The following is a 24,881-nucleotide window of genomic DNA, read 5'->3' as shown; positions in this document are numbered from 1 at the left end:
GTCTCTCGTTCACTGGGAGAGACTTCTCAGGGGACTGCCTATCCGGATTCAGACAGACAATGCCATGGTGGTGGCATATGTCACATGCCAGGGAGGGACGCGGAGTGTCTCAGCCCTGGCAAAAATGTCCAAGATTCTTCATTGGGCGGAGGCTTCAGTCCCGGCAATATCCGCGGTACACATTCCCGGCGTGGACAATTGGGCCGCCGATTTCTCAGCCGCGAGGATCTCGCAGCGGGAGAGTGGTCCCTACATCCGGAAGTATTTCTTCAACTTGCCGTCGTGGGGAACCCCGGACGTAGATCTGCTAGCTTCTCGCCTCAACAGAAAGTTCCACAGTTTGTATCCAGGGCTCGAGATCCTCTCGTGGTGGGCGCCAATGCTCTGGCCATTCCTTGGTCACAGTTCGAGCTCCCCTATCGGTTTCCTCCCCTGCCTCTTCTTCCCAGGCGGCTGAAGAAAATCAAGGCGGAAGGAATTTCAGTCCTCCTCTTCGTCCCGAATTGGCCCAGTAGGGATTGGTTCGCGGACATCGCCAACCTTCTCGCGGACGCCCTCTGGAAGCTTCCAGACTGAGCAGATCTGCTGTCTCAAGGTCCGATTTGCCACCCCAATTCTCGGCCGCTCAATTTAACGGCGTGGCTGTTGAGGCCGAGGTTTTGCAACGATCAGGATTTTCCGATCGAGTTATTCATACCATGATCTGAGCCAGGAAGCCATCGTCTTCCAAGATTTATTGCCGTTCTTGGAAGAACTATTTCACTTGGTGCGAGATCAATGACATTCCGCCCATGTGTTTTTTCGCTCCCTTCTGTCCTGGTGTTCCTTCAAGCGGGGCTGGATGCGGGTCTTGCCCTCAGCTCTTTAAAGGGTCAAGTGTCGGCGCTGTCCATTTTATTTCGGAAGACGGCTCCCGTCCTCAGGTTAAAACTTTCCGTCAAGGTGTGGCTCACATGGTTCCTCCGTACCGAGCGCCCGTAGATCCATGGGATCTTAATCTGGTTCTCGAGGTTCTGCAAGGTCCTTCCTTTAAACCTCTCTGGGATGTTTCCCTTTCTCTCCTTTCGTGGAAAGTAGCCTTTCTGGCAGCCATCACCTCCATCCGGCGCGCGTCGGAATTGGCGGCCCTCTCTTGCCGCTCTCTTGGTATTCTACCAGGACAAGGTAGTTCTGCGGCCTCCGCCCTCTTTCCTTCCTAAGATTGTGTCCACTTTCCACCTGAATGAGGACATTGTTCTCCCGTCCTTTTGTCCGGGTCCAGCTCACCCTCGGGAGCGGTCCTTGAACAAGCTGGACTTGGTCAGGGCGATGAATGTCTACCTAACTAGGATGACTTCTTGCGGAAGACAGATTCTTTCCTCATCATTCCAGATGGGGCGCGGAAAGGTCACCCGGCCTCCAAAGCAACTATTGCTCGCTGGATCAGATCGGCAATTTTGGAGGCCTACCGGGTCAAACAACGAGTGGTTCTTCCGGGAATTAGAGCGCACTCTACCCGGGCAGTGGGTGCCTCCTAGGTGGTACGTCACAGAGCTTCCGCGCTGCAGCTTTACGAAGCTGCAACCTGGTCATCGGTTCACACGTTTGTAAAATTCTACAAGGTCCATACCTACGCTTCGGCAGATGCCAGCCTAGGTAGAAGGATCCTGCAGGCTGCGGTAGTGAGTCCGCTGGCCTGATGGAAGTTTGTTTTTCCCACCCCAGGGACTGCTTTGGGACGTCCCATGGTCTCTGTGTCCCCCAATAAGGCGAACGAGAAAACAGGATTTTTGGGTTGCTTACAGTAAAATCTGTTTCTCGGAGCCTTCATTGGGGGACACAGCACCCTCCCATGTTCTACAACTCTTGTTATTATGTTGGTTGGTTTGAGTTGTCTGTTCTGTTTTCAATCTATTCTGTTACTTCTCCTACTGCTTTCTCACTAACTGAGGAACTTCCTGCCGGTCGGTGGGGTGTACACTGCGGAGGAGGAGCTAACCTTTTTTTGTGCATAGTGTCAGCCTCCTAGTGGCAGCAGCATACACCCATGGTCTCTGTGTCCCCCAATGAAGGCTCCGAGAAACAGATTTTACGGTAAGCAACCCAAAAATCCTGTTTTCTGAGCCAGGACCAGCAGGTATGTAATCGTTATTCAAACTCCCATCCAAGAGTTGTCTATGGAGCGAGGCCGCGCCCACTAGTTGAGCTCTGGCTGGAAGTATGCATAAGGCCGAGGTCACACTTGCGCGTGTGATGCGAGAAACTCGTGCATCAATACCAGGGCACTGCCACCGGCACTCGTACCGGAGTGTGCGGCTGCATAAAAATACATGCAGCCATACACTCCTGTCCCGGCTGCCGGGTATTGATGCGAGAGACTCTAGTGAGTTTCTCAAATCACACTCACAAGTGTGACCCCGGCCTTATGCACACTTACCCACTGGTTCCGGCTCAGAAAAAGGCAAATACTCGCAAAAAACAGTCTGTTCGCTGGGGGGGGGGATTCATACATCTCCAGTCACAGAGTTACTGTAGACTTATCGATTTAGACCGGAAAACCCCCTTAAGTTCCCATGATGAGTTTTGGTGCGTAGAGTTTTCTGCGCCAATTAGCTACATTAGGTTACTTGTAGTTTTTCACTGTGGTTTTTTGAGTGTATTGTTTTAACAAATGTTTTTATCTTGTTTTTTTTTGTACTACATTTTTTTTTAGTATGTCATGTTTTCCTATAAATGCCATTCGCTTTAATGGAACTGTAAAATGCTGAGTTTCCTGCGCAGCGAAAAATGCTGCATGTTGTCATCATGGTAACTTAGCCTTAACTCCCTTAAAAGTTACATTTTATAAATATCAATATAATTATAAATATTTTTCTTGGCCTAAAATATGTACATTTTTATTTAAAAATTCTGAAAGCAACAGTATATTAACCTCATGTTACTTTTTTACCAAACTATAGATTTGGACATTTCGGCTGGTTTTCAAGATTTGTCAATTGGAGAGCGTGGTGGTCGTAGACGTGATTTCCATGATATTGGTGTTTCCACTAGACAATCCATCCAACATGTCATAGAATCAAAATCTGGTAACATGATTATAATTAATATCTGGTTTCACTTTTTGTTTTATCATTTCTAAAAAAAAAATGCATGCAATTTGAAGTTCTGTACTGTTACATTAGTCCTTCATGCTACACTCATGCTAGTTTCAGACAAAATAAGCTGAATGATTTTACAATTAATTAGTTTTCTAGGGTACTAAAATTGTTTGAAACTTGGAAATTGTAAACTTTGTAATTGTTAATATATGGTTTATAGTTGTCTGAAAAGAAACTATGCTGAACGATTTTCCATATGACATTTCTTTGCAGAAAAAAATCATGCTTGCTATCCTATCAAGTCTCCAAGCTATGACTATATGGCAAAGACCGGAATAAGCAACTACTATGTGTGTGTTTATCTGTTTTATGGCACCTTTTGTAGTATTTTAAATAGCTTCCTATTGGTCTTATTTAGGTTTTACTGGCGACTCTATTCAGCTTTGCACAAACTATGTCAGATTGATCGCTAGACCCCAGTGGGTCTTGTACCAGTACCATGTTGACTACAGTCCACAGATGGAATCTAGATCCCTGAGGTCAGCTCTACTTTACCAGCATGATGAATTAATAGGAAAAGCACGTGGTTTTGATGGAACTGTTCTTTTCTTGCCAAAGAAACTGAATAAGGTAATTTATAAGAAAACAATTCATTTTACTTCTAGTAAAAATGACAGTCTTAAGATCTGGACCCCTGTGATCACATCTGACATTTCATTTGTTAATTTACCAAATACTTAAAGGGATCCTGACATCAATTTATTGATCCCCTACTCTTGGACTGCATTAAACAACTGCACCCTTCCTCATGTTTTTCTCTAAAATGCGGTTTTATTTTTTAAAAATAGAGGAATGTCTGCAGTATTGCACCTCTTAATTTTATCAACTTATTTGGCATGTCTCTTTATTTAGATATGTTAAGAAGGTAGTCTTAATGAAAGGTTCCCATTATATGCGGTTTCAGGTTTAAAAAATAAAAATGCACTGTATATTGGTTTCAGAGTACCAGTTATCTCAAGGATTATCAGGTTTTTGCCAATAAACAATTTTGTTCTATGATTGTTTTGCATTTTAACTAGTGGTAATACTACATTTAATTTAAAGGCTGAGTGAGTCATAGGTCCTCTAGTCCCCAGTCAGTCCTCTTTCACAACTATGTTATGATTATCAATTATTTTAAGGGTTTGTGAAACTTTTGAGGACATTTTTTCTCTCTTAAATGCTTATATTGTTGGCTAAAAATTATTTTTTAAATTGTGCTTTATTAAAACATTTGCACAGCTTGGCTTTTGTAGGCTCTTTGCTTTCCTGAAAATTCAACTTTTAGGTGTTTATAAATTTAACTGAGCAGCTCAGGAAAAGAGTTACAAATTCCCCATCGGAGCCAATTTGCAGACCAGGCCAATTTTTTAAATTGTGAACGCTAACTTTCTGAGGTTATAACTCTGAAACTCTTTAACGGATCCCGCTGATTCTGAGGTTGTTTTTTTGTGACATATTGTACTTCATGTTAGTGATAACATTTCTTCACAATATGACTTGCGTTTATTTATGAAAAAAAATGGAAATATGGCGAAAATTTTTATAATTTTGCAATTTTCAAACTTTTAATTTTTATGCCCTTAAATCTAAGAGATATATCACACAAATTACTTAATTCATCATGTTCCAAATTATTATGCAAACGATATTTTTCTCTGATTTTCCCAAGTGGTCGATGCAAATAAGGCTATGTTCCCACATTGCAGAAATTCTGCGGAAATGTCCGCAGCATTTCAGCAACTCCCTGCCGCGGGTAAAACACATGCAGAATTCGCATGTGTTTTCCAAACGTTTTTAACTTGCGGAATGCTTGCGCTTTTCAAGGGATATGATGCTTCGCTTGGAAAGGTGATTGACAGGTTGGTCACACTTCTCAAGCATAGTGCTTGACAAATGAGACCAACTTCTTATTATTGATGCTGCCTATGCAGAATCAGTAGTAAAAGATAGGATGTTAAAAAAAAATAAAAAATATGGTTATTCTCACCTTCTGCCGCCCCCCCCAGAGTCCTCAGCGACGCTGCCGGCAAGTTCCGTTCCCAGGCGTGCTTTGCACGAAGGACCCTTGAAGACGCAGCTGTCGCGAGACCGCTACGTCATCTGGGGTGATTCTCGCAAAGCACGCCTGTGAACAGAAGATGCCCGAAGCGTGGCTGAGAGGCGGGAAGGACTTCAGGGGCTGCCAGAAGGTAAGTATATCGGTTCACGGGATTTTATTCCAACCTATTTGTGGTCCCAAGAAAGGACGGGACGATGCGACCCATTCTGGATCTCAAACTGTTAAATCAGTTTGTCAAGGTACGGCGATTCCGAATGGAATCTCCGATCAGTTGTTGCTTCCATGAAAAAGAGTTCCTAGCATCCATCGACATCAAGGACACTTACCTTCACATTCCGATCTGCCCGTCTCACCAGCAGTTCCTCCGTTTTGCAATTCACGAGGAACACTTCCAGTTCGTTGCCTTACCAAGGTCATGGCGGCTGTCATAGCCATTCTTCATTCTCGGGGAGTAGTGGTGTTTCCGTATCTGGACGACCTGCTCATCAAGGGACCGTCCCTTCCAGCCTGCGAGGAATCCGTGGCTATAACAATAAATACACCTTCTCGCCTGGGGTGGAAGATAAACTTCGAAAAGTATTTCCCAAAATCGGCTCAGCAGATTTCCTTTTTAGGAATGATCTTGGACACTTCCTGAGGGTTGGTCATTCTCCCTACAGAAAAAACCCAAGCCTTACAACAGGCAGCGCGGACTCTTTCCCGACCAGTTTCTCATTCCATTCGTTTCAGCATGACAGTTCTCGGAAAGATGGTGTCTGCTATGGAAGCAGTTCCATTTGCACAGTTCCATCTCCGTACCTTACAACAGGGGTCCCCAACCACCGGTCCGCGGCACAGGACCGGGCCGTTGCAGTGCTCTTGCTGGTCCGTGGAGCTGGAGACAAGGGGAGCCGGCGGCTGTAGCACTGTAGTGACAGCTGCAACCACCGGCTTCCAGAACACATGGATACTCACAGTTCCTGCATCCCTGTCCCTGTTGGCGCGGCGGCTTCATCCAGCGCTGAGCGATCACGTGGTACCGCTCATTTAAAGTCATTTATATGGACGCCACTCCTCTCCCATAGGCGTGACGTCCATATTCATGACTGTAAATGAGCGGTACCACGTGACCGCTCCCTCCGCACAGGAAGAAGCTGACGCGCCAGGATAGAATTGCAGGGAAGTTCAGCAGCGATGGTATGAGGGTAAGTATGATGGGGGAGGACGGGGGAGCGGAGCCATGTATACAGGATGGGAGCAGAGCTTGTATACAGGATGGGAGAATGGGAGCGCAGAGCCATGTATACAGGATGGGAGCAGAGCCGTGTATACAGGATGGAAGAGTGGGAGCAGAGCCATGTATACAAGGATGGGAGGGTGGGAGCAGAGCCATTTATACAGGATGGGATTACATGTGTGGGGCCATCATATATATGGGGGATTACATCTGTGGGGCCATAATATATATGGGGGATTACATGTGTGGGGCCATCATATATATGGGGATTACATGTGTGGTGCCATCTTGCTATACATGGGGGATTATATGTGTGGTGCCATCTTGCTATACATGGGGGATTATATGTGTGGGACCATCTTGCTATACATGGGAGTATTATATGTGTGAGGCCATCTTTACATGGGGGATTATATGTGTGGTGCCATCTTGCTAGATTATATGTGTGGGACCATCTTGCTATACATGGGGGGATTACATGTGTGGGACCATCTTTCTTTACATGGGGGATTATATGTGTGGGACCATCTTGCTATCCATTGGAGTATTATATGTGTGGGACCATCTTTCTTTACATGGGGGATTATATGTGTGGTACACCTTTTGAATATTTGTCAAATATGGGACCATCTTGTTGCAGGAAAACAAGCCAAGTGCTCCCACTGATGCAGGGAAACAAGCCCGGTGCTCCCACTCATTCAAAACCTATGGTGATTTGAGTCACATTCACATTATAAATGTTATATTAAATGATAAGTATGCACTGACTACTAAACTACAACCCGTCCATAGCCCCTCCCCCTTATGACCAAAGCCCTGCCCCTGCCACACCTCCATCCCCGCCCTGCCGGGCCATGGAAGAATGATCTTGCTTGAAGCCAGTCCCTGGTGCTAAAAAGGTTGGGGACCACTGCTTTACAATATGTGTTGCTGTTAGCTTGGGACAAGAAGCTTGGGACAAGAACCCTCTCTCCCTGGACAGTCTGATCTTTCTGTCCCTGCGGGTTAGGCAAGCCCTCAGGTGGTGGACACTGAGGTCCTCCCTGAATCAAGGGATGTCTTTTCTCCCAGTAAGACGCAAGCCTTCTTGGCTGGGGGTGCGGTGTTTCGGAACCACACGGCACAGGGTCGTTGGACAACCCGAGAGTCAGGTCTCCCCATCAACATTTTGGAGATACAAGCAATCAGACTAGCTCTACGGAGTTTCCACCATCTCCTCATGGGTCACCCCATCAGGATCCAATCTGACAATGCCATGACTAGCGTATATCAACCGTCAGGGAGGTACCCGTAGCAGGATGGCCATGCACGAAGTGAGTCACATCCTCCATTGGGCCAAGACCAACCATTCGCCCATCTCAGCAATCCACATCCCGGGCGTAGAAAATTGGGCGGCAGATTTTCTCAGTCGCCAAGGCATTGCCTCGGGAGAGTGGTCTCTTCATTCGGAAGTCTTTCAGCAGATTTGCCGTCGTTGGGGGGACTCCGGATGTGGCTCTCATGGCCTCAAGACTAAATAAACAACAACCTCAGTTCATTGCCCGATCGCACGATCCATGCACCATCGGAACGGACGCCCTCGTTCTGCCATAGCACCGGTTCCGTCTCCCGTACATCTTCCCCCCTTGCTTCCGAGGGTCATCAAGAAGATCAGAGCGGAGGGAGTACCAGTGATTCTAGTCGCGCCATATTCGCAGCGCCGAGCATGGTATGCAGAACTAATACAACTAGTCGCCGACGTCCCCGTCCTTCCTGCCTAAGGTAGCCTCCTCTTTCCATCTCAACGAGGAAATCGTTTTGCCTTCCTTTTGTCCGGCGTCAGTCCATCGCATTGAGAAGGCCCTCCACACCCTGGATGTGGTTAGGGCTCTGAGATGGTACATCTCGCAGACGGCTCCCTTCTGCAAGTCAGATGTCCTGTTCATACTTCCTGAGGGTCATAGGAAGGGTCTAGCCGTTTCAAAAGCAACGCTAGCCAGGTGGATTCGCTTGGCAATTCAGGAATCCTACCGTGTCAGGAACGCGCTTGTCCCAGCAGGGATTAAGGCACACTCTACCCGGTTAGTGGGCGCCTCTTGGGCCATTCGGCACCAGGCCTCTGCAGAACAGGTCTGCAAGGCTGTGACTTGGTCCAGTCTGCTTACTTTTACCAAATTCATTCTCAGACCTCTGCGGATGCAGCTCTCGGCAGACGCATCCTGCAATCGGCAGTACCTCAGCATTGACTCAGTGGTACATGGGGTATTAGCAGATGTTTGCTCCCCACCCAGGGACTGCTTTAGGACGTCCCACGGTCTCTGTGTCCCCCAATGAGGCGTAGGAGAAATAGGGATTTTTGTGTACTCACCATAAAATCCTTTTCTCCGAGCCATTCAATGGGGCACACAGCACCCACCCTGTTTAGCCTACTGGCTCATTGTAGCATTCTTAGGTTGTGACATAGTTATCGTTATTGTTGACTGTTTAAGCTCCTGCTTTTTTTTACTGAACTGGAGAAATCTCATCCAGCAAGAGTGTATACTGCAGGGGAGGAGTTAACTTTTTTTCTGGTTTACTTAGTGTGCTCCTAGTAGCAAGCAGCATAACACCCACGGTCTCTGTGTCCCCCAATGAATGGCTCGGAAAAAAGGATTTTACGGTGAGTACACAAAAATCCCCATTTTAAGCTTTTCTGCTGCGGGAAAACAGCAAAAACGCTTAAACGCAACGTGGGCACACAACCTGACAGTCTAATAAGTCATCAACCGTTAGAGTGTACATCGAATTTTATTGAAGAAACTTCCCAATGATAACAGTATAATCTCCAAAATGAATAATAACTCAAAAATGCACTGTTCCAAATTATTAGGCACAGTAGAATTTCTAAACATTTGATATGTTTTAAAGAACTGAACATGCTCATTTGTGGAATTTGCTGCATTAGGAGGTCACATTCACTGAACAAAAAAGCTATTTAACTCCAAAACATCCTAATAGGCCAAGTTACATGTTAACATAGGAACCTGTTGTGAATTGGCTTTCTGGCCTACCTCTGGTTACTAGTGAAGGTAGTGGAGCTGGTTGTATTGACAGAAGGAGTCACAAGTTATCTTTCTGGACTCCCTCTGGTGGTGACTGGAGGTAATGGAGCTGATCTGATTAACTGAGGCTTGGACCTGATAATGAGGAAGACGATTGGAGCTCTGGAGTTTCTGACTGGATTTAAGACAGCCGACTCCCTCTATCCCTGCTGGTGATTTTTTTTCCTGCTTTCTGAGGTCTTCCAGCTCAGTCCCTGCATGCTCAGTTAAGTTTTATTTTGCTATTGTTCACATTTGATCTGGTTTTGTCTATTTCAGTTTTGTGTGGTCAGCCAGCTCGGGCTGTGGCTGTGCTGAATCTCCATCCATATGTTACTGCTTGTGACAGTTTGTTTTTGTACTTTATTAGATTGGCCTCTTTTTTGCTTTGCTTTCAGAATATACCAGAGTGCTGATATAGTGGGCGAATTCGTGCGACTTCAGTATTTTTCTATCAGACGTGTTGGACAGTTTTTGCAGGGTTTTTTGCGTGATTTCAGACAGTGTCTTTCCTGTCCTGTCTAGTTAGTGTGGGCCCCAACGTTGGCTCAGTCTATTTTTTCCTACCTGCGTTTGTGTTTTCATCTTGTCTCACCGACAATATATGTTTGGAGGCTATCTATTCCTTTGGGGTCTGCTCTGGGGCAGTTTAGACTTCCCCTTTCTTGCTTTAGGCTTATTTAGCTCTCTGGCTGTGTCGAGGCGTCTAGGATCATCGTAGGTACGCTCCACGGCTACTGCTAGTTGTATGGATAGGATCAGGGGTCTGCAATCCGCTTAGTTACCAACCTCTCTGGTTTTCTGTGGCTTAGCTTGGTCTTGCTGTCCTCCTCGGTGACCCAATCATAACAGGAACCCTTCTTTGATATCACAATTCTTGCATCCATTGAACCTGTGAGTTTTTGGAGAGTTTCTGCTTGTAATTCTTTGCATGAAGTCAGAACAGCCTCCCAGAGCTGCTGTTTTGATGTGAACTTCCTCCCACCCTCAAAGATCTTTTGCTTGATGATACTCCAAAGGTTCCCTATAGGGTTGAGGTCAGTGGAAGATGGTGGCCACATCATGAGTTTCTCCTTTTATGCCCATAGCAGCCAATGACTCAGAGGTATTCTTTGCTGCATGAGATGGTGCATTTTCATGCATGAAGATGATTTTGCTCCTGAAGGCACGTTTCTGCTTTTTATACCATGGAAAAAAGTTGTCAGTCAGAAACTCTTTATACTTTGCAGAGGTCATTTTCACACCTTCAGGAACCTTAAAGGGCCCTACCAGCTGCTTCCTCATGATTCTGGCCCAAAACATGACTCCTCCACCTCCTTGCTGACGTCGCAGCCTTGTTGGGACATGGTGGCCATCCACCAACCATCCACTACTCCATCCATCTGGACCATCCAGGGTTGCTCAACACTCATCAGTAATCAAGACTGTTTGAAAATTAGTCTTCAGGTATGTCTGGGCCCATTGCAACCGTTTCTGCTTGTGAGCACTGTTTAGGGGTGGCTGTTTAGTAGGTTTATGCACCACAGCAAGCCTTTTCCGGTTTGTAATGGCTTTTTAGCAGCTGCTCTCTTAATCCGATGAGCTTGCCTGGCAGAAACCTTCCTCATTCTGCCTTTATCAGCACCAACACGTCTGTGCTCAGAATCAGCAACAAATCTCTTACAGTACGATGATCACGCTTAAGTGTTCGTGGAATATCTAATGTTTTCATCCCTTGATCAAGGCATTGCACTATTTGATGCTTTTCAACAGCAGAGCGATGCTTTTTCTTTTCCATGTTACTTGAAAACTCTGGCCTGCTTAATAGTGTGGAACATCCAGTTTTCCTTTTATTGGGCTCACATGGCAAACTATCACAGGTATCTGAGATTGATTTCAGTGATTCAAAGAACCCTGAGACACAATACCATCAATGGGTTGCATTGAAAAAAAAAAAAAAAAAAAGCTATGACACTTAAAACCAATTTGCATAATAATTTGGTGTAAATAACATTTCCCACATGTCTACTTTACATCAGCACAATTTTGGAAACTAAATTTTTTTTGTTAGGAAGTTAAAAGTTGAGCGAACATAAAAAAATAAAAAAAAACACATACCATGAGATTTGGCCTGTCTGATGACAAATGCACATTAGCAGGACGCAGCAGGCCTCCACTAATAAAGGCAAGGGGCAGCACAGGTGCAAACTACTGATAAAAACAGCCACCCCACACCTATCAGACTGTGGAGGGGTGGCTGCCTAGTGGAAAAAAAAAATGCACATTGATATTGCTTGCATAGAACGCCAGTCACACAGGTAAGTGTGATGCAAGTGTCTGGCTTGCAGCCTATTAATGACGCCCATAGTATTATCAGGCGGGCTGCACCAGCACTATAATATGCAACATACAGGGCTACAGACGTCACAATAAACCAAGTCAACAATGAGGCCTGGCTGTATCCTGCAAAAAAAGTGCAAAAAATAATGTATATGATAAATACATTAAATGAGGTATTGGTTGATATTTTGGCCAAAATAGATAAGCCCACAAGCCACGTCACGGCTCCTCATATTTGTGGGTCCTAACACTAATATCAGAACAGCGAACATGAAAAATCAAAAAAACACATACCATGAGATTTGTCCTTCCCAAGTCTGATGACAAATGCACATTAGCAGGAAGCAGCAGGCCTCCACTAATAAAGGCAAGGGGGCAGCACTGGTGCAAACTACTTATAACAACAGTCACCCCAAACCTATCAGACTGTGGAAGGGTTGGCTGCCTAGTAAAAAAAAAAAAAATAGCCAACACCTCCACAGTCTGATAAGTGTGGGGTGGCTGTTTTTATCAGTACTTTGCACCTGTGCTGCCCCTTTCCTTTATTAGTGGAGGCCTGCTGCATCCTGCTAATGCGCATTTGTCGTCAGACAAGGTTTTGGGAAGGCCAAATCTCATGGAGAGTTAAAAGTTGACCATCGATTTCTCATTTTTACAACAAAATTTACAAAACCATTTGTTTTAGCAACCACATCGTATTTGAAGTCACTTTGAGGGGTCAGTATGACTGAAAATACCCAAAAGTGACACCATTCTAAAAACTGCACCCCTCAAGGTGCTCAAAACCACATTCAAGAAGTTTATTAACCCTTTACGGGCTTCACAGGAACTGAAGCAATGTGGAAGGAAAAAATGAACATTTAACTTTATTATACAAACATTGTACTTCAGAAGCTATTTGTTGTGCAATTTCTACTGAACACGCCGATACCCCATATCTGGAGGTAAACCACTGGGTGCACGGCAGAGCTCGGAAGGGAAGGAGCGTCGTTTGGCTATTTCAATGCAGAATTGGCTGGAATTGAGATGGGACTCCATGTCATGTTCGGAGAGACCCTGATGTGCCTAAACCGTGGAAACCCCCCACAAGTGACACCATTTTGGAAACTAGACCTCTTAATGAACTTATCTAGATGTGTGGTGAGCTCTTTTTAGCCCAAAGTGCTTCACAGAAGTTTATAACTCAGAGCCTTGAAAATAAAAAATAATTTTTTTTCCACAAAAATGATTTTTTTTTGTAGTTCTCAATTTTTTATTTTCACAAGGTAACAGAGAAATTGGACCCCAAAAGTTGTTGTCCAATTTGTCCTGAGTACCCTAGTATCTCAAATGTGTGTGTGTGTGTGGGGGCACTGTTTGGGCACACGCCGAGGCTTGATATGGAAGTAGTGACATTTTGGAATGCAGACTTTGATGGAATGTTCTGCGGGCGTCATGTTGCGTTTGCAGAGCCCCTGATGTGCCTAAACAGTAGAAACCCCCTACAAGGGCCCCATTTTGTAAACTAGACCCCCCCAAGAAACTTACCTAGATCTGTGGTGAGCACTTTGAACCCCCAAGTGCTTCACAGAAGTTTATAACGCAGAGCCGTGAAAATAAAAAATATTTTTTTTTTTCCCACAGAAGTGATTTTTTTTTAGCCCCCCCCCCCACACACACACAATTTTTTTTATTTTCACAAGGGTAAGGCTGAGTTCACTCGTGGCGTTTTCTTCGCGTTTCCGCGGCAGTTTTAACCGCGTGATTTTGCTGCGAAAACGCGAAAAATAAGCATCCCATGCATTCCTATGGGATTCCGCAATGCTGTGCTAATGCTGCGGTTTTTACCGCCGTGGAATCGCTTTGCGGTAAAAACCGCAGCATGCTCATTAATTTGCGGAATCGCGGCGATCCCGCACCCATAGGAATGCATTGTTCCGTTTACTTTCCGCATGTGGCTGTGCACACCATGCGGAAAGTAAGCAGAACAATTGCGGATGGTACCCACGGTCCGGAGGAGAGGAGACTGTCCTCCGGGCTTTGGGTACCATATCCCTGTAAAAAATAGAATTTAAAATAAAAAATATTGTTATTCTCACCCTCCGACGTCCCGCGCAGCATTCCCGCTTCTCTTCACGCTCCCGTTCCCAGTAGTCCTTTGCGAAAATGCCCGCGATGGCGTCCGATCTCGCGGGATCGCGAAGTCTCGCGGTAATTCGCGAGACGTCGCGTTCCCGTGAGAACTGACGTCATCGCGGGCATTTTCGCAAAGGACTACTGGGAACGCCTGTGCGGGACGTCGGAAGGTAAGAATAACACTATTTTTTATTTTTTTTTTACATTCTATCTTTTACTACTGATGCCGCATAAGCAGCCTCAGTAGTTAAAAGTTGGTCACACTTGTCAAACACTATGTTTGACGAGTGTGACCAACCTGTCAATCAGTTCTCCATGCGATGCTACAGATCGCTTGGAAAACGCTAGCATTTTGCAAGCTAAATACGCTTGCAAAATGCTAGTTTTTCCGCTGGAAAATCGCGGGAATTTAAAATGCGATTTTCCCGCGTACTGGAATTCCGGAATTCTCGCGGTAATTTCCGCGAGAGTTCCGGTACGTGTGCACTTAGCCTTACAGGAGAAATTAGCAGGGCTGTGGAGTCGGTAAGCCAAACCTGCAACTCCTTAATTTCCCTTACTCCGACTCCACGACTCTGACTCCCACATATATTGCTTATATTTAAGTGAAAAATTTATTGTAATACAATGTGAACATCAAACATTTAATCATTTTTATGATACAATAATCAAGATAATTTACAGTGTGTGTGTGTATATATATATATATATATATATATATATATATATACACACTCACTGGCCACTTTATTAGGTACACCATGCTAGTAAGGGGTTGGACCCCCTTTTGCCTTCAGAACTGCCTCAATTCTTCGTGGCAGAGATTCAACAAGGTGCTGGAAGCATTCCTCAGAGATTTTGGACCATATTGACATGATGGCATCACACAGTTGGCGCAGATTTGTCGGCTGCACATCCCTGATGCGAATCTCCCGTTCCACCACATCCCAAAGATGCTCTATTGGATTGAGATCTGGTGACTGAGGAGGCCATTTGAGTACAGTAAACTCATTGTCATGTTCAAGAAACCAATCTGAGATGATTCGAGCTTTATGACATGGCGCATTATCCTGCTGAAAGTAGCCATCAGATGTTGGGTACATTGTGGTCATAAAGGGATGGACATGGTCAGCAACAATACTCAGGTAGGCTGTGGCGTTGCAACGATGCTCAATTGGTACCAAGGGGCCCAAAGAGTGCCCAGAAAAAATTCCCCACACCATGACACCACCACCACCAGCCTGAACCGTTGATACAAGGCAGGATGGATCCATGCTTTCATGTTGTTTACGCCAAATTTTGACCCTACCATCCGAATGTCGCAGCAGAAATCGAGACTCATCAGACCAGGCAACGTTTTTCCAATCTTCTACTGTCCAATTTCGATGAGCTTGTGCAAATTGTAGCCTCAGTTTCCTGTTCTTAGCTGAGAGGAGTGGTACCCAGTGTGGTCTTCTGCTGCTGTAGCCCATCTGCCTCAAAGTTCGACGCACTGTGCGTTCAGAGATGCTCTTCTGCCTACCTTGGTTGTAACGGGTGGCAATTTGAGTCACTGTTGCCTTTCTATCAGCTCGAACCAGTCTGCCCATTCTCCTCTGACCTCTGGCATCAACATGGCATTTCCGGCCACAGAACTGCCGCTCACTGGATTTTTTTTTCTTTTTCGGACCATTCTCTGTAAACCCTAGAGATGGTTGTGCGTGAAAATCCCAGTAGATCAGCAGTTTCTGAAATTCTCAGACCAGCCCTTCTGGCACCAACAATCATGCCACGTTCAAAGGCACTCAAATCACCTTTCTTCCCCATACTGATGCTCGGTTTGAACTGCAGGAGATTGTCTTGACCATGTCTACATGCCTAAATGCACTGAGTTGCTGCCATGTGATTGGCTGATTAGAAATTAAGTCTTAACACACAGTTGGACAGGTGTACCTAATAAAGTGGCCAGTGAGTGTATGTGTATATATATATATATATATATATATAATATATTGTATATACTCGTACATATAACACTATGTAATAAACTATGTAAGTGGCAAAACACTGTTTTCAACAAAAACATACTAACATTTGTGCAGTCTATGAATTTGTTCAAAGAAATAGATGACCTCAAATCTGACCTAATAATTTTAAGGCTAGAGAACAACCTCTCTACACTAACTTGAGTTGGAGGCAAAGCCGTAACCACATGGGCAACATCTCTAACAATTTCCATGTATAAAGGAATTGCCTCATGCGCAGTCAGTTTTGATGAACGGTTTAATGTTTCTATTTCTTTGAGAGCAAGTGAAACATTTTGCTGAAATATGGTCAATCTGCTTGCTATAGGAGACGGAGTCCTTGCGGCAATGCTTTGCCTGCTCCATGTCATCCAGATACTTGTCAAAGTCAAACTCCTCATCTGATGATGAGAATGAAGATATGGCAGCAGTAGCACTGTCAGGACCTGAGTCCTCTTGCGCCTGGCAGTCCTCCTGTAGGCCACTCATCCTAACTGCTACCTCAGTCAGAGCTTCATTTCCTTTAGTAAGCTGTTGATCATCAAGCAGTATATGATAACTCGGGTCCACATAAACAGCTGCCAGAAAATGTTTTATTTTCCAATAGCTGTGTCTCTCTCCGTTTTATTGAAGCAGAAATGCCATCTGCGATTAAACCTCCTCTTTAGGACAGGCAAAAAATAGCAAGTTCTTCCACTCCCTTATGAAAATGCCAGGAGTTAAATCCTTTCTCACTTTCTCCATCTCGGGTCCCAGGAATCGGATCCTGTGCAGGGTAGGCACCCTTCCCCCTCCTCACTCTGGTGAAGACGGCAGAAGACAGGACAGAGGAGGGGAGATTGCCCCATGCAGTCTGGAGCCGGTGCAGGATGGGAGCTCTATAGCATACAAGTGAGTGCCCCTGCTTCTAGGATGCGGGGGGCAGCTGCCCCACGCTGGCTATGGCCATGATTCACGCACAGCGTTTTTGCGGATCCGTTTTTTGCAGTAAAATGCAGTGATTCTGGGCATCCCAGCAAAGTCAATGGGTTTCAAGATATGACATTCAGACACATTGTTTTGTGAGGATCCGTTTTTGGGCTGAATGAGCATGTCAGTTTGTGTGGCGTTTTTCTAATCTGCTTTTGCTATTGAAAACATTATCTATGAGCTCAAAAACCTTTCAGGTGATGCGTTTTTTTTTAAAAAGCTGATCTGCTTTTGCAGCTGAAAAACGTATCCTCAAAACGCAGCAAAAACGCTGTGTGTGAATGTAGCCTTAGATCAGGAATAGAACAGCCATTTATAGGACATTTCATAATTTTCCCAAATTCCTATGAAAAAAATATTCAGCACATTCTGCATATAACTACTGTTCTCAATTTATTATATATTTTAGGAGTCGGTCCTTTTTATACCGACTCCACCAAAATGAGCACCGACTCCGACTCCACAGCCCTGGAAATTAGACCTCCAAAGTTGGTAAATAGTGGAAACCCTTAATTCTAGCTCCAACCCTAATTCCACCCCTAACCCTAATTTCAACCCTAATTCTAACCCTAATTCCACCCCTAACCCTAATTCCAACCCTAACCCTAATTCTAACCCTATTGGAGAAATGGAAAATAAATATATTTCCTTTATTTCATTGTTTCCTTAACTAAGGGGGGGGGGGGGGGTATTTTCTATTTTTATTTTTTTTTTTTTTTTATTTTGATCACTGTAATAGGGTTTATCACAGTGATCAAAATGCACATTGAATGAATGTAATCTGCCAGCCGGCAGATTCGGTGGGCGCACTGCGCATGCGTCCGCCATTTTCTTCCGGGTCCAAGATGGCGACGCCCATCGGAGGAGGCAGGGGGCCCCGATGACAACGAGGACCACTGAGAGGTAGCGGGGGGAGGATCGGGGACCTTATTTATCTCTCCTCTGATGTGCGTTCACATCAGAGGAGAGAGAAATTAAATACAACATCGCTGCTTTTTTTTTTTTTTTGCGGTCGCCGTTATACGGTTAATAACGGCGATCGCAAAAGCGGGGTCGTTAAAAATCGACCCGAATCATTTTCTCTACCCCTCCCCCGCAACCGAGGCCACGGAAAAATTCCGACTCTGGGGGGCGCTATTTACTTTCTCCACAGCGCCATGAATTAACAGCGCTGTGGTTTAAGTACTCTTAACTACTGCCGTTAAAAGGCATATCAGCGGTCGTTAAGGGCTTAAAATCCTATAGATCTGTGAAACATACTTCTGTGTAAGATAGGTCTGAAATAAAAATAAGAATTATGAAGAATAGACCTTAGAAGCAAAATTCAAATGCAGCTTAAATAAGAGATGTATTGTATTGCTAGCGTGTATTCTTTGCTAGCGTGTGCTCATTATGCATGAAATGCCATGGGGTATCTCATAAGAAATGATTTTTGTTTTGCCACATCTAAGATGGCGTCTAAGTGGTGATGATATTGTGCACTTGCATAGGTTGTGAACGCCACACAGCGCTGACTATTGGCCGATAGTCTATGACAGTGAAGCTGGAGCATGCACAGTAGAATTGTAAGAACGCTGGAAACATCGCTTATGGCGTCCTCCATGTGGCGGCATGTTAACTGAATGGGGAGTTGTATGATAATGTAAATTGATATGCATATAAGCGCCGAGAAAAGATATTTTTTAATCAGTAATGCAATGAATTAATAGATCTACTATGCACGGAGCACTTTGGTACTTTTGGCACTGATAAGCACCTATGCTAAGTACAGTATGAGATGTCTGAAAAGTGAAATAAGATGTTATGCACTTTAATGTATTTATTGTATTATATTATGTAAAATGATAAGCACTAATTGAGGATTGTTAATGCCAGGCCCTTCACTGGCTTCCTATTGCCCAGAGGCTCCAATTCAAAACCCTAACCATGACATACAAAGCCATCTACAACCTGTCTCCTCCATACATCTGTGACATGGTACCTACCCGCACGCAACCTTTGATCATCTCAAGATCTCCTTCTCTACTCCCCCCTTATCTCTTCTTCCCACAACCGCATAAAAGACTTCTCCCGTGTTTCCCCCATGCTCTGGAACTCTCTGCCGCAACACATCAGACTCTCACCATCAACTGAAACCTTCAACAAGAACCTGAAGACCCACCTGTTCCGACAAGCCTACAGCCTGCAATGATCCTTGGTCTACTGAACCACCGCATGGCCTGCTCTACCCTCTCTTACTGTATCCTCACCCATCCCTGTAGACTGTGAGCCCTCGCGGGCAGTGTCCCCTCTCCTTATGTACTTGTGTGTCCCTTGTCTTACACATGTTTATTATACTTATCTATATTTTCCCTTTTCACATGTAACGCGCCATGGAATAAATGGCGCTATATAAATGCATAATAATAATAATGTCTATAAATAAGCACCTTTTTGTAACACCCACTGCTTGAGAGGCTCAGTTTGAGCCAAAACGTTGCCCAAACATGTGGCTCTGAATAAATTCACAACCTTTATCAACATATGGTGTGCTGCCTTCATTTTTGATTTACTATCTTTAGATATATCTATAGCTAGATGGATTATAATTGCAAGGCCGATGTTTATTAATGAACAATGTTTAATTTTGAAAAATATATATATTAAAAAAAAACAGGGAAAAAAATGGCGTCAGCTCCCGCGCAATTTTCTGCGCCAGAGAGGGAAAGTCGGGGGCCAAGATTTGTAGCCTGGGAAGGGTGTAATACCCATGGCCCCTTCCTAGACTATGAATATCAGGCCGCAGCTGTCTACATAGCCTTTACTGGCTATTAAAATAGGGAGACCCCCCCCAAAAAAAAAATGACATGGGTCCCCCTATATTTTATAGCCTGAAAGTCTGCGGGCTTAAATTCATAACCTAGGAAGAGGCCATGGATATTGCGCCCCCAATTACCTTGCTATTATATGGTGACATTAAGCCTGGTTAATGGAGAGGCGTCAATAAGACACCTATCCATTATTAATCTAAGTAATAAAGGGTTAAAAAAACAATCAGAATAAAGTATTTTAATGAGATAAAACATGACACATTTTTTCATAATTTTTATTACACGCCTAAATACATTCGAAGCCCCCGATCACCTGCAAAAAAAAAAAAAAAAAAACAGTATACTTCCATCCGACGCAGTCTCTCTTTAATAACGATTGTCCCCTGATGATCTCCCCTATAGAGCAGTCACGTCAGCAGATGTGACCGCTCTATAGCCTTCCAATGACACACTGGAGATAACCCTCCCGCAGTGTGTCATCGGAGATTCAAGACTCTCGCTTTCCGCTGTAGTGCTGCAACGTGGCAGGTGAACTCAGGTGACCTGTCAGTGGCGGAGTGATACAATGCAGAGGATTATCTCCGTCATTGTATCATTTGAGCCCCTGGAGAGCGGTCACATCAGCTGATGTGAAAAATGAGAATGAATGAACTCATGGAGATCAACATCCAGCACTGCGGAGACACCATCACATGTTTCTCAACGCAGTGATTCTAGCGCAATGCACCCACCCTTATGTGAAATATGTAAATATATGCAAAACACAAGCCGCGGAGACACCATCACATGTTTCTCAACGCAAGCTCCTACTGGCCAGATTCCTACTCCACACTGATGAGGGGCAATACCCAGAAACAGCTGTCTGAGGATGGATACCATGTTTTGGCATAGGTGGTTTCCTTCATTGGAGACTGCCCTTCCCGTGGTTGTTCCCTCCCGGGGAAAGACCTGGCTAGTCATTGCTTGCGTTGAGAAACGTGATGGTGTCTCCGCAGCTTGTGTTTTGCATATATTTACATATTTCCCATAAGGGTGGGGGCATTGCCCTAGAATCACTGCGTTGAGAAAAGTGATGGTGTCTCCGCTGTGTTGGATGTTGATCTCCATGAGTTCATTCATCCTCATTTTTCACGGTCTTCTACTAGGCATTGCTCCTACTGGCCAGATTACTACTCCACACATCACATGGTAATTCTTTAAGTCTGTTGGTGATTGGTGGCTGGACATGTGGGATAATGTTTGTTTTTCTATGTATGAGGATTTTTGTCAAAAATACCTTGCTATATGCAGGTTTACTTTATGATAGTCTACACTGATATATGTACCTATTTAATGTGTAAAATGTCATGTCATTTGTATTTAATATTGATGGGCGGTTCCTTATTAATGATTGGATGTTCCACACCATATAAGGCAGAATAAACTTTTGGATACTTTTTCACCTGGACTGGATGCTGCTCTTTTCTATTTTTTCTGTGAGTCCTTTGTCCGATTGGGTCTTTGGACTTTGAGCATGCATCCGTTTAATCTTGGACATGCTGTCGGCTGCTCTTCCTATAGCTCTCCACAGGAGATCGTTGTGGGACAATCATATTAATTGGATTACGGCGGACACAGGGAGTATATTGTTTGTTTTAATTTTTTCGGGTGAGCGAAGGCTTCAGGAATTAACAGAATATGGTGAGTATGGACTACATGTGTACTGTATATGTTTTTTTTTTTTGTTTTTGTTTTTTTTTTATTCCAAAACATTAGCCGGATGATGGGACTACTACTTTCCCATCATTGGCTAATGTGTCACTCAATGTCACTGTAGCAGGCATTTATTGCCTCTACAACAGGTGGCAGCCTCCAACCTGGCCATTTTGGTGCTGTGCTTGTTTTAGTGTATTGGTGGCTTGTTGGCAACATGTCAGACAGACTTAGATTCACCCCAACTGAGCGTGTTCTATACAACTGGGTTTTGTCACGCTGCTTTGGGCTGAGGAAGAGGAGATGAATGTGGGTCCATCCGCTTTCATCTCTTCCTCCTCGGATCCACAATCACTGGGTATGGCTGCCCAAAGAGGTGTGACAAAACCCAGATGTATAGAACACTAAAGGCTATTTCCACCGTCTCTATGCATCTCTGCTGACACATCCCGACAAGTTTTACCAATAGTGTCATATGAGCCTTGCCACCTTTGATGTTTTGTTGGAGACATTGCGCCCTGGGATCACCTTTCAGGACACCCGGATACTCAAATGTATATCTGCTGAGGAGCGCCTTCTCCTTACATTACGGTATGTATTCCTCCTCATACTCTATATTGATGACGTTTCTCTAAATGTAGTATCTAGTTATTGTTACCAGTTTCTTTTCCTTTCTTCTTAATATAGCCCAAATTTCTACTATAAGTAGTACTAATATGGTATTTTTTTTTTAAATTCACATAGCCATTGTAATTTTTTTTAATGTTGTGATTGGCTGGCTTGTTAGTTATGCACTGTTGTAATCTATATGATTTTGACTAAACCTACTTGTTTTACTAATGTTTTTTTGTCCAACTGTGTTTTCTTTTAGCTTTCTCACAACTGGTCTTTCATATGCAGCCCTCCATCATGAATTTTTGATTGGGAAATCAACAATATCAGTCACAGTCCAGTCTACCTGTTCCGAAATCTGGTCACGACTTCATCAAGTGGTCATGCCTCTGAGCCCAAGATGGAAGACTGGTTGCGGATTGCCTGGGGATTTGAGGAGCCCTACAAATTTCCCAATTGTATTGGAGCACTGGATGGGAAGCACATCCGTGTGCGTAAGCTGCCGAACTCGGTCCCAATTCTATAATTATAAACAATATTTTTCTGTAGTTTTGTTGGCTCTGGTTGACAGTCACTACAGGTTTATAATTGTAGACATTGGGGCCTGTGGAAGAACTGGAGATTCTAGAGTCTTCAATTCTTCCATTATGGTTCGCCGGCTGCGCAATAACCAGTTGGACCTACCACCATGTCAGCTTCCAGGCTCCAATCAAGATTCTGTGCCTTATGTCCTTGTCGCAAATAAGGCCTTTCAGTTAAACAGGCATATAATGAGACCATATCCCCGTCGAAACCTGGACCACCAACTCAGAATTTTTAACTTGCGCCTATCACGCGCTTGAAGACTGGTGGAGTGCGCTTTTGGCATTCTTTGTGCATACAAATTTGGGCATAGCTTTTTTTTCAAAATTAGTAAAACCAAATATTTGAACATAAACAGACATTTGCTAAAGCAAAATCAGACAAAAATACTAATTACAAATTTTGGTAAGTTGGGGTGGTGATGGCAGGAGTCCAGCCTCTGTTTGTTGCTGGCTTTGTTGGCCAACCTGACCTTGACCCTGTGTGGGTGCCTAATCTTGGCCATGATGTATGATGTGGCCAGGATCATGTTGCTGAGTTGCAACGTGGCCAGAGGGATACTGCAGATGATACTCCTGGGGGTTCGGGTAGCCACATGAGTCATTTCCCCCAATATGGCCATGTCGTCCAAAGCCAGGTTGGGGCCAGCCTCCAACACTGGGTCTGAACAAGAGACAATATTGGGCTGGTGGGTTATAGGCTGCCAACTGGCCCTGTGGTGGCCAAGGTTGGGTTTGGGGGAGGGGGTTTTTGAGGCGTGGGATGGGGTGAGGTGTAGGCACACGTGTAGGAGGCCCCTCAGATCCATATTGAGCATGTACTTCTGGTTTGGGGGCAACTCGGAGCAGGTTACAGGGTGACAGCTGCCACCACTCCAAGAACTCAATGGGGTATTGGGGGGTGTGCATGCATCAATGAGGATCTGAATTGATCCTTGCACACGTAGCCTCACCCCACGGGGTAGGGGATGGAGGTGCCGCTGCTGGAATATGCCTCCTCAACCTGGGCAACCCTGGACAGGTAATTCACCACCACCGTCCCGTACGTTCTCCACCAATTTGTTTTGTCTGTAGTCAGACGGGTCATTACGCCAATAGGTGTCCCAGGCATCGGGGTGAACGAACGTCTCTAGTGGCTATAGGAGGAAGCTCTCTAGATTCGTCGGATATCTTCATCAAACTAACTTTTAAAGTGACGCTGCCCTATGGGTCGACCTCTCACATTACTGAGGCTTGCGTGGATTCCGGGGCTGAGGGTAATTTTATGTCTTCCTTTTTCGTTCAATGGCACGCAATACCCCTAGTGGTGCTCTCTAAGCCTGTTACCATCCGAGTGGTAAAAGGGAGCATGCTATCCTCTCAGATCACACATCAGACCATTCCTCTTCCCCTTACAATATCTCCAAAACATCAGGAGATAATTTATTGGTCATTCCTGAGGGTATAGACGAGGTATTGTTGGGTATAACTTGGTTGTGTCACCATTCACCTCACATTGACTGGTCTACTGGAAGCCTGCTAGGATGGAGTAGGTCGTGTGAGGGATCGTGTTTGGGGGCTCAGGTTCAGGTTGGTTCATCTGAGGTAACCACAGACCTAACCACTCTCCCTAAACATTATTGGCAATATACGAACGTCTTCTCCAAGAGGGCCGCAGGGACTCTTCCTCCTCATCGCTCCTATGATTGCCCCATAGACCTCATTCCGGGTGCAGAGCCTCCTTGTGGGAGTGTCAACCCTTTGTCTCTCCCCGGAGACTGAGGCTATGTTTGAGAATATCAGGGAGAATCTGGCGAGGGAGTTTATCAGGAAGTCTGTGTCTCCTGCTGGGGCTGGGTTCATCTTTGTTCAAAAGAAGAGTGAAGAGTTACGCCCTTGCATAGACTATAGAGGATTGAATGCCATCACCATAAAAAAAAATATCGTTTGCCTCTAATTTCCGAGATCTTTGATAGGCTTCGGGGGTGCTAGGATATTTATCAGAATGGACATGTGTGAGGCCTATAACCTAATCCGTATTCGTGAAGGGGACAAATGGAAGACCGTTTTTAACACCCAGGATGGTCATTATGAATACCTACTCATGCCATTTGGTCTCTGTAATGCCCCCACAGTCTTTCAGGACTTCGTGAATGACCTCTTTCAGGAGTTGTTATCCACATCCGTGGTGGTATATCTGGATGATATGCTCACATCTACTCTCTGGATATCGACACTCACCGCAAAGATGTGTGTAGGGGTCTTTGAGCTCATGCGCGCCAATTCTCTTTTTGCCAAACTGGAGAAGTACGTGTTTGAGCAGGAGTCCCTGCCATTCCTAGGGTATA

At 44.8% G+C, this 24,881-nt stretch overlaps 1 protein-coding gene across 3 annotated transcripts in view; it reads left to right on the top strand.

Annotated features, from left to right (window-relative positions):
• The window catches only part of PIWIL1 (piwi like RNA-mediated gene silencing 1), a 376,145-nt gene that overhangs the window by 145,010 nt on the left and 206,254 nt on the right, over positions 1-24,881 (top strand). For all 3 annotated transcript variants that reach the window (XM_073557066.1, XM_073557067.1, XM_073557065.1), the window contains exons 4-5: positions 2,940-3,065; positions 3,496-3,707. In XM_073557066.1, the coding sequence (XP_073413167.1) occupies positions 2,940-3,065; positions 3,496-3,707 (338 nt within the window). The remainder of the gene's footprint in view (positions 1-2,939; positions 3,066-3,495; positions 3,708-24,881) is intronic.

Source organism: Dendrobates tinctorius, unplaced genomic scaffold, assembly GCF_039654945.1.
Source record: "Dendrobates tinctorius isolate UK_male_01 unplaced genomic scaffold, ASM3965494v1 ptg000243l, whole genome shotgun sequence".
NCBI classification, from domain to species: Eukaryota; Metazoa; Chordata; class Amphibia; order Anura; family Dendrobatidae; genus Dendrobates; species Dendrobates tinctorius.
This window is presented reverse-complemented; position numbering and strand designations above follow the sequence as displayed.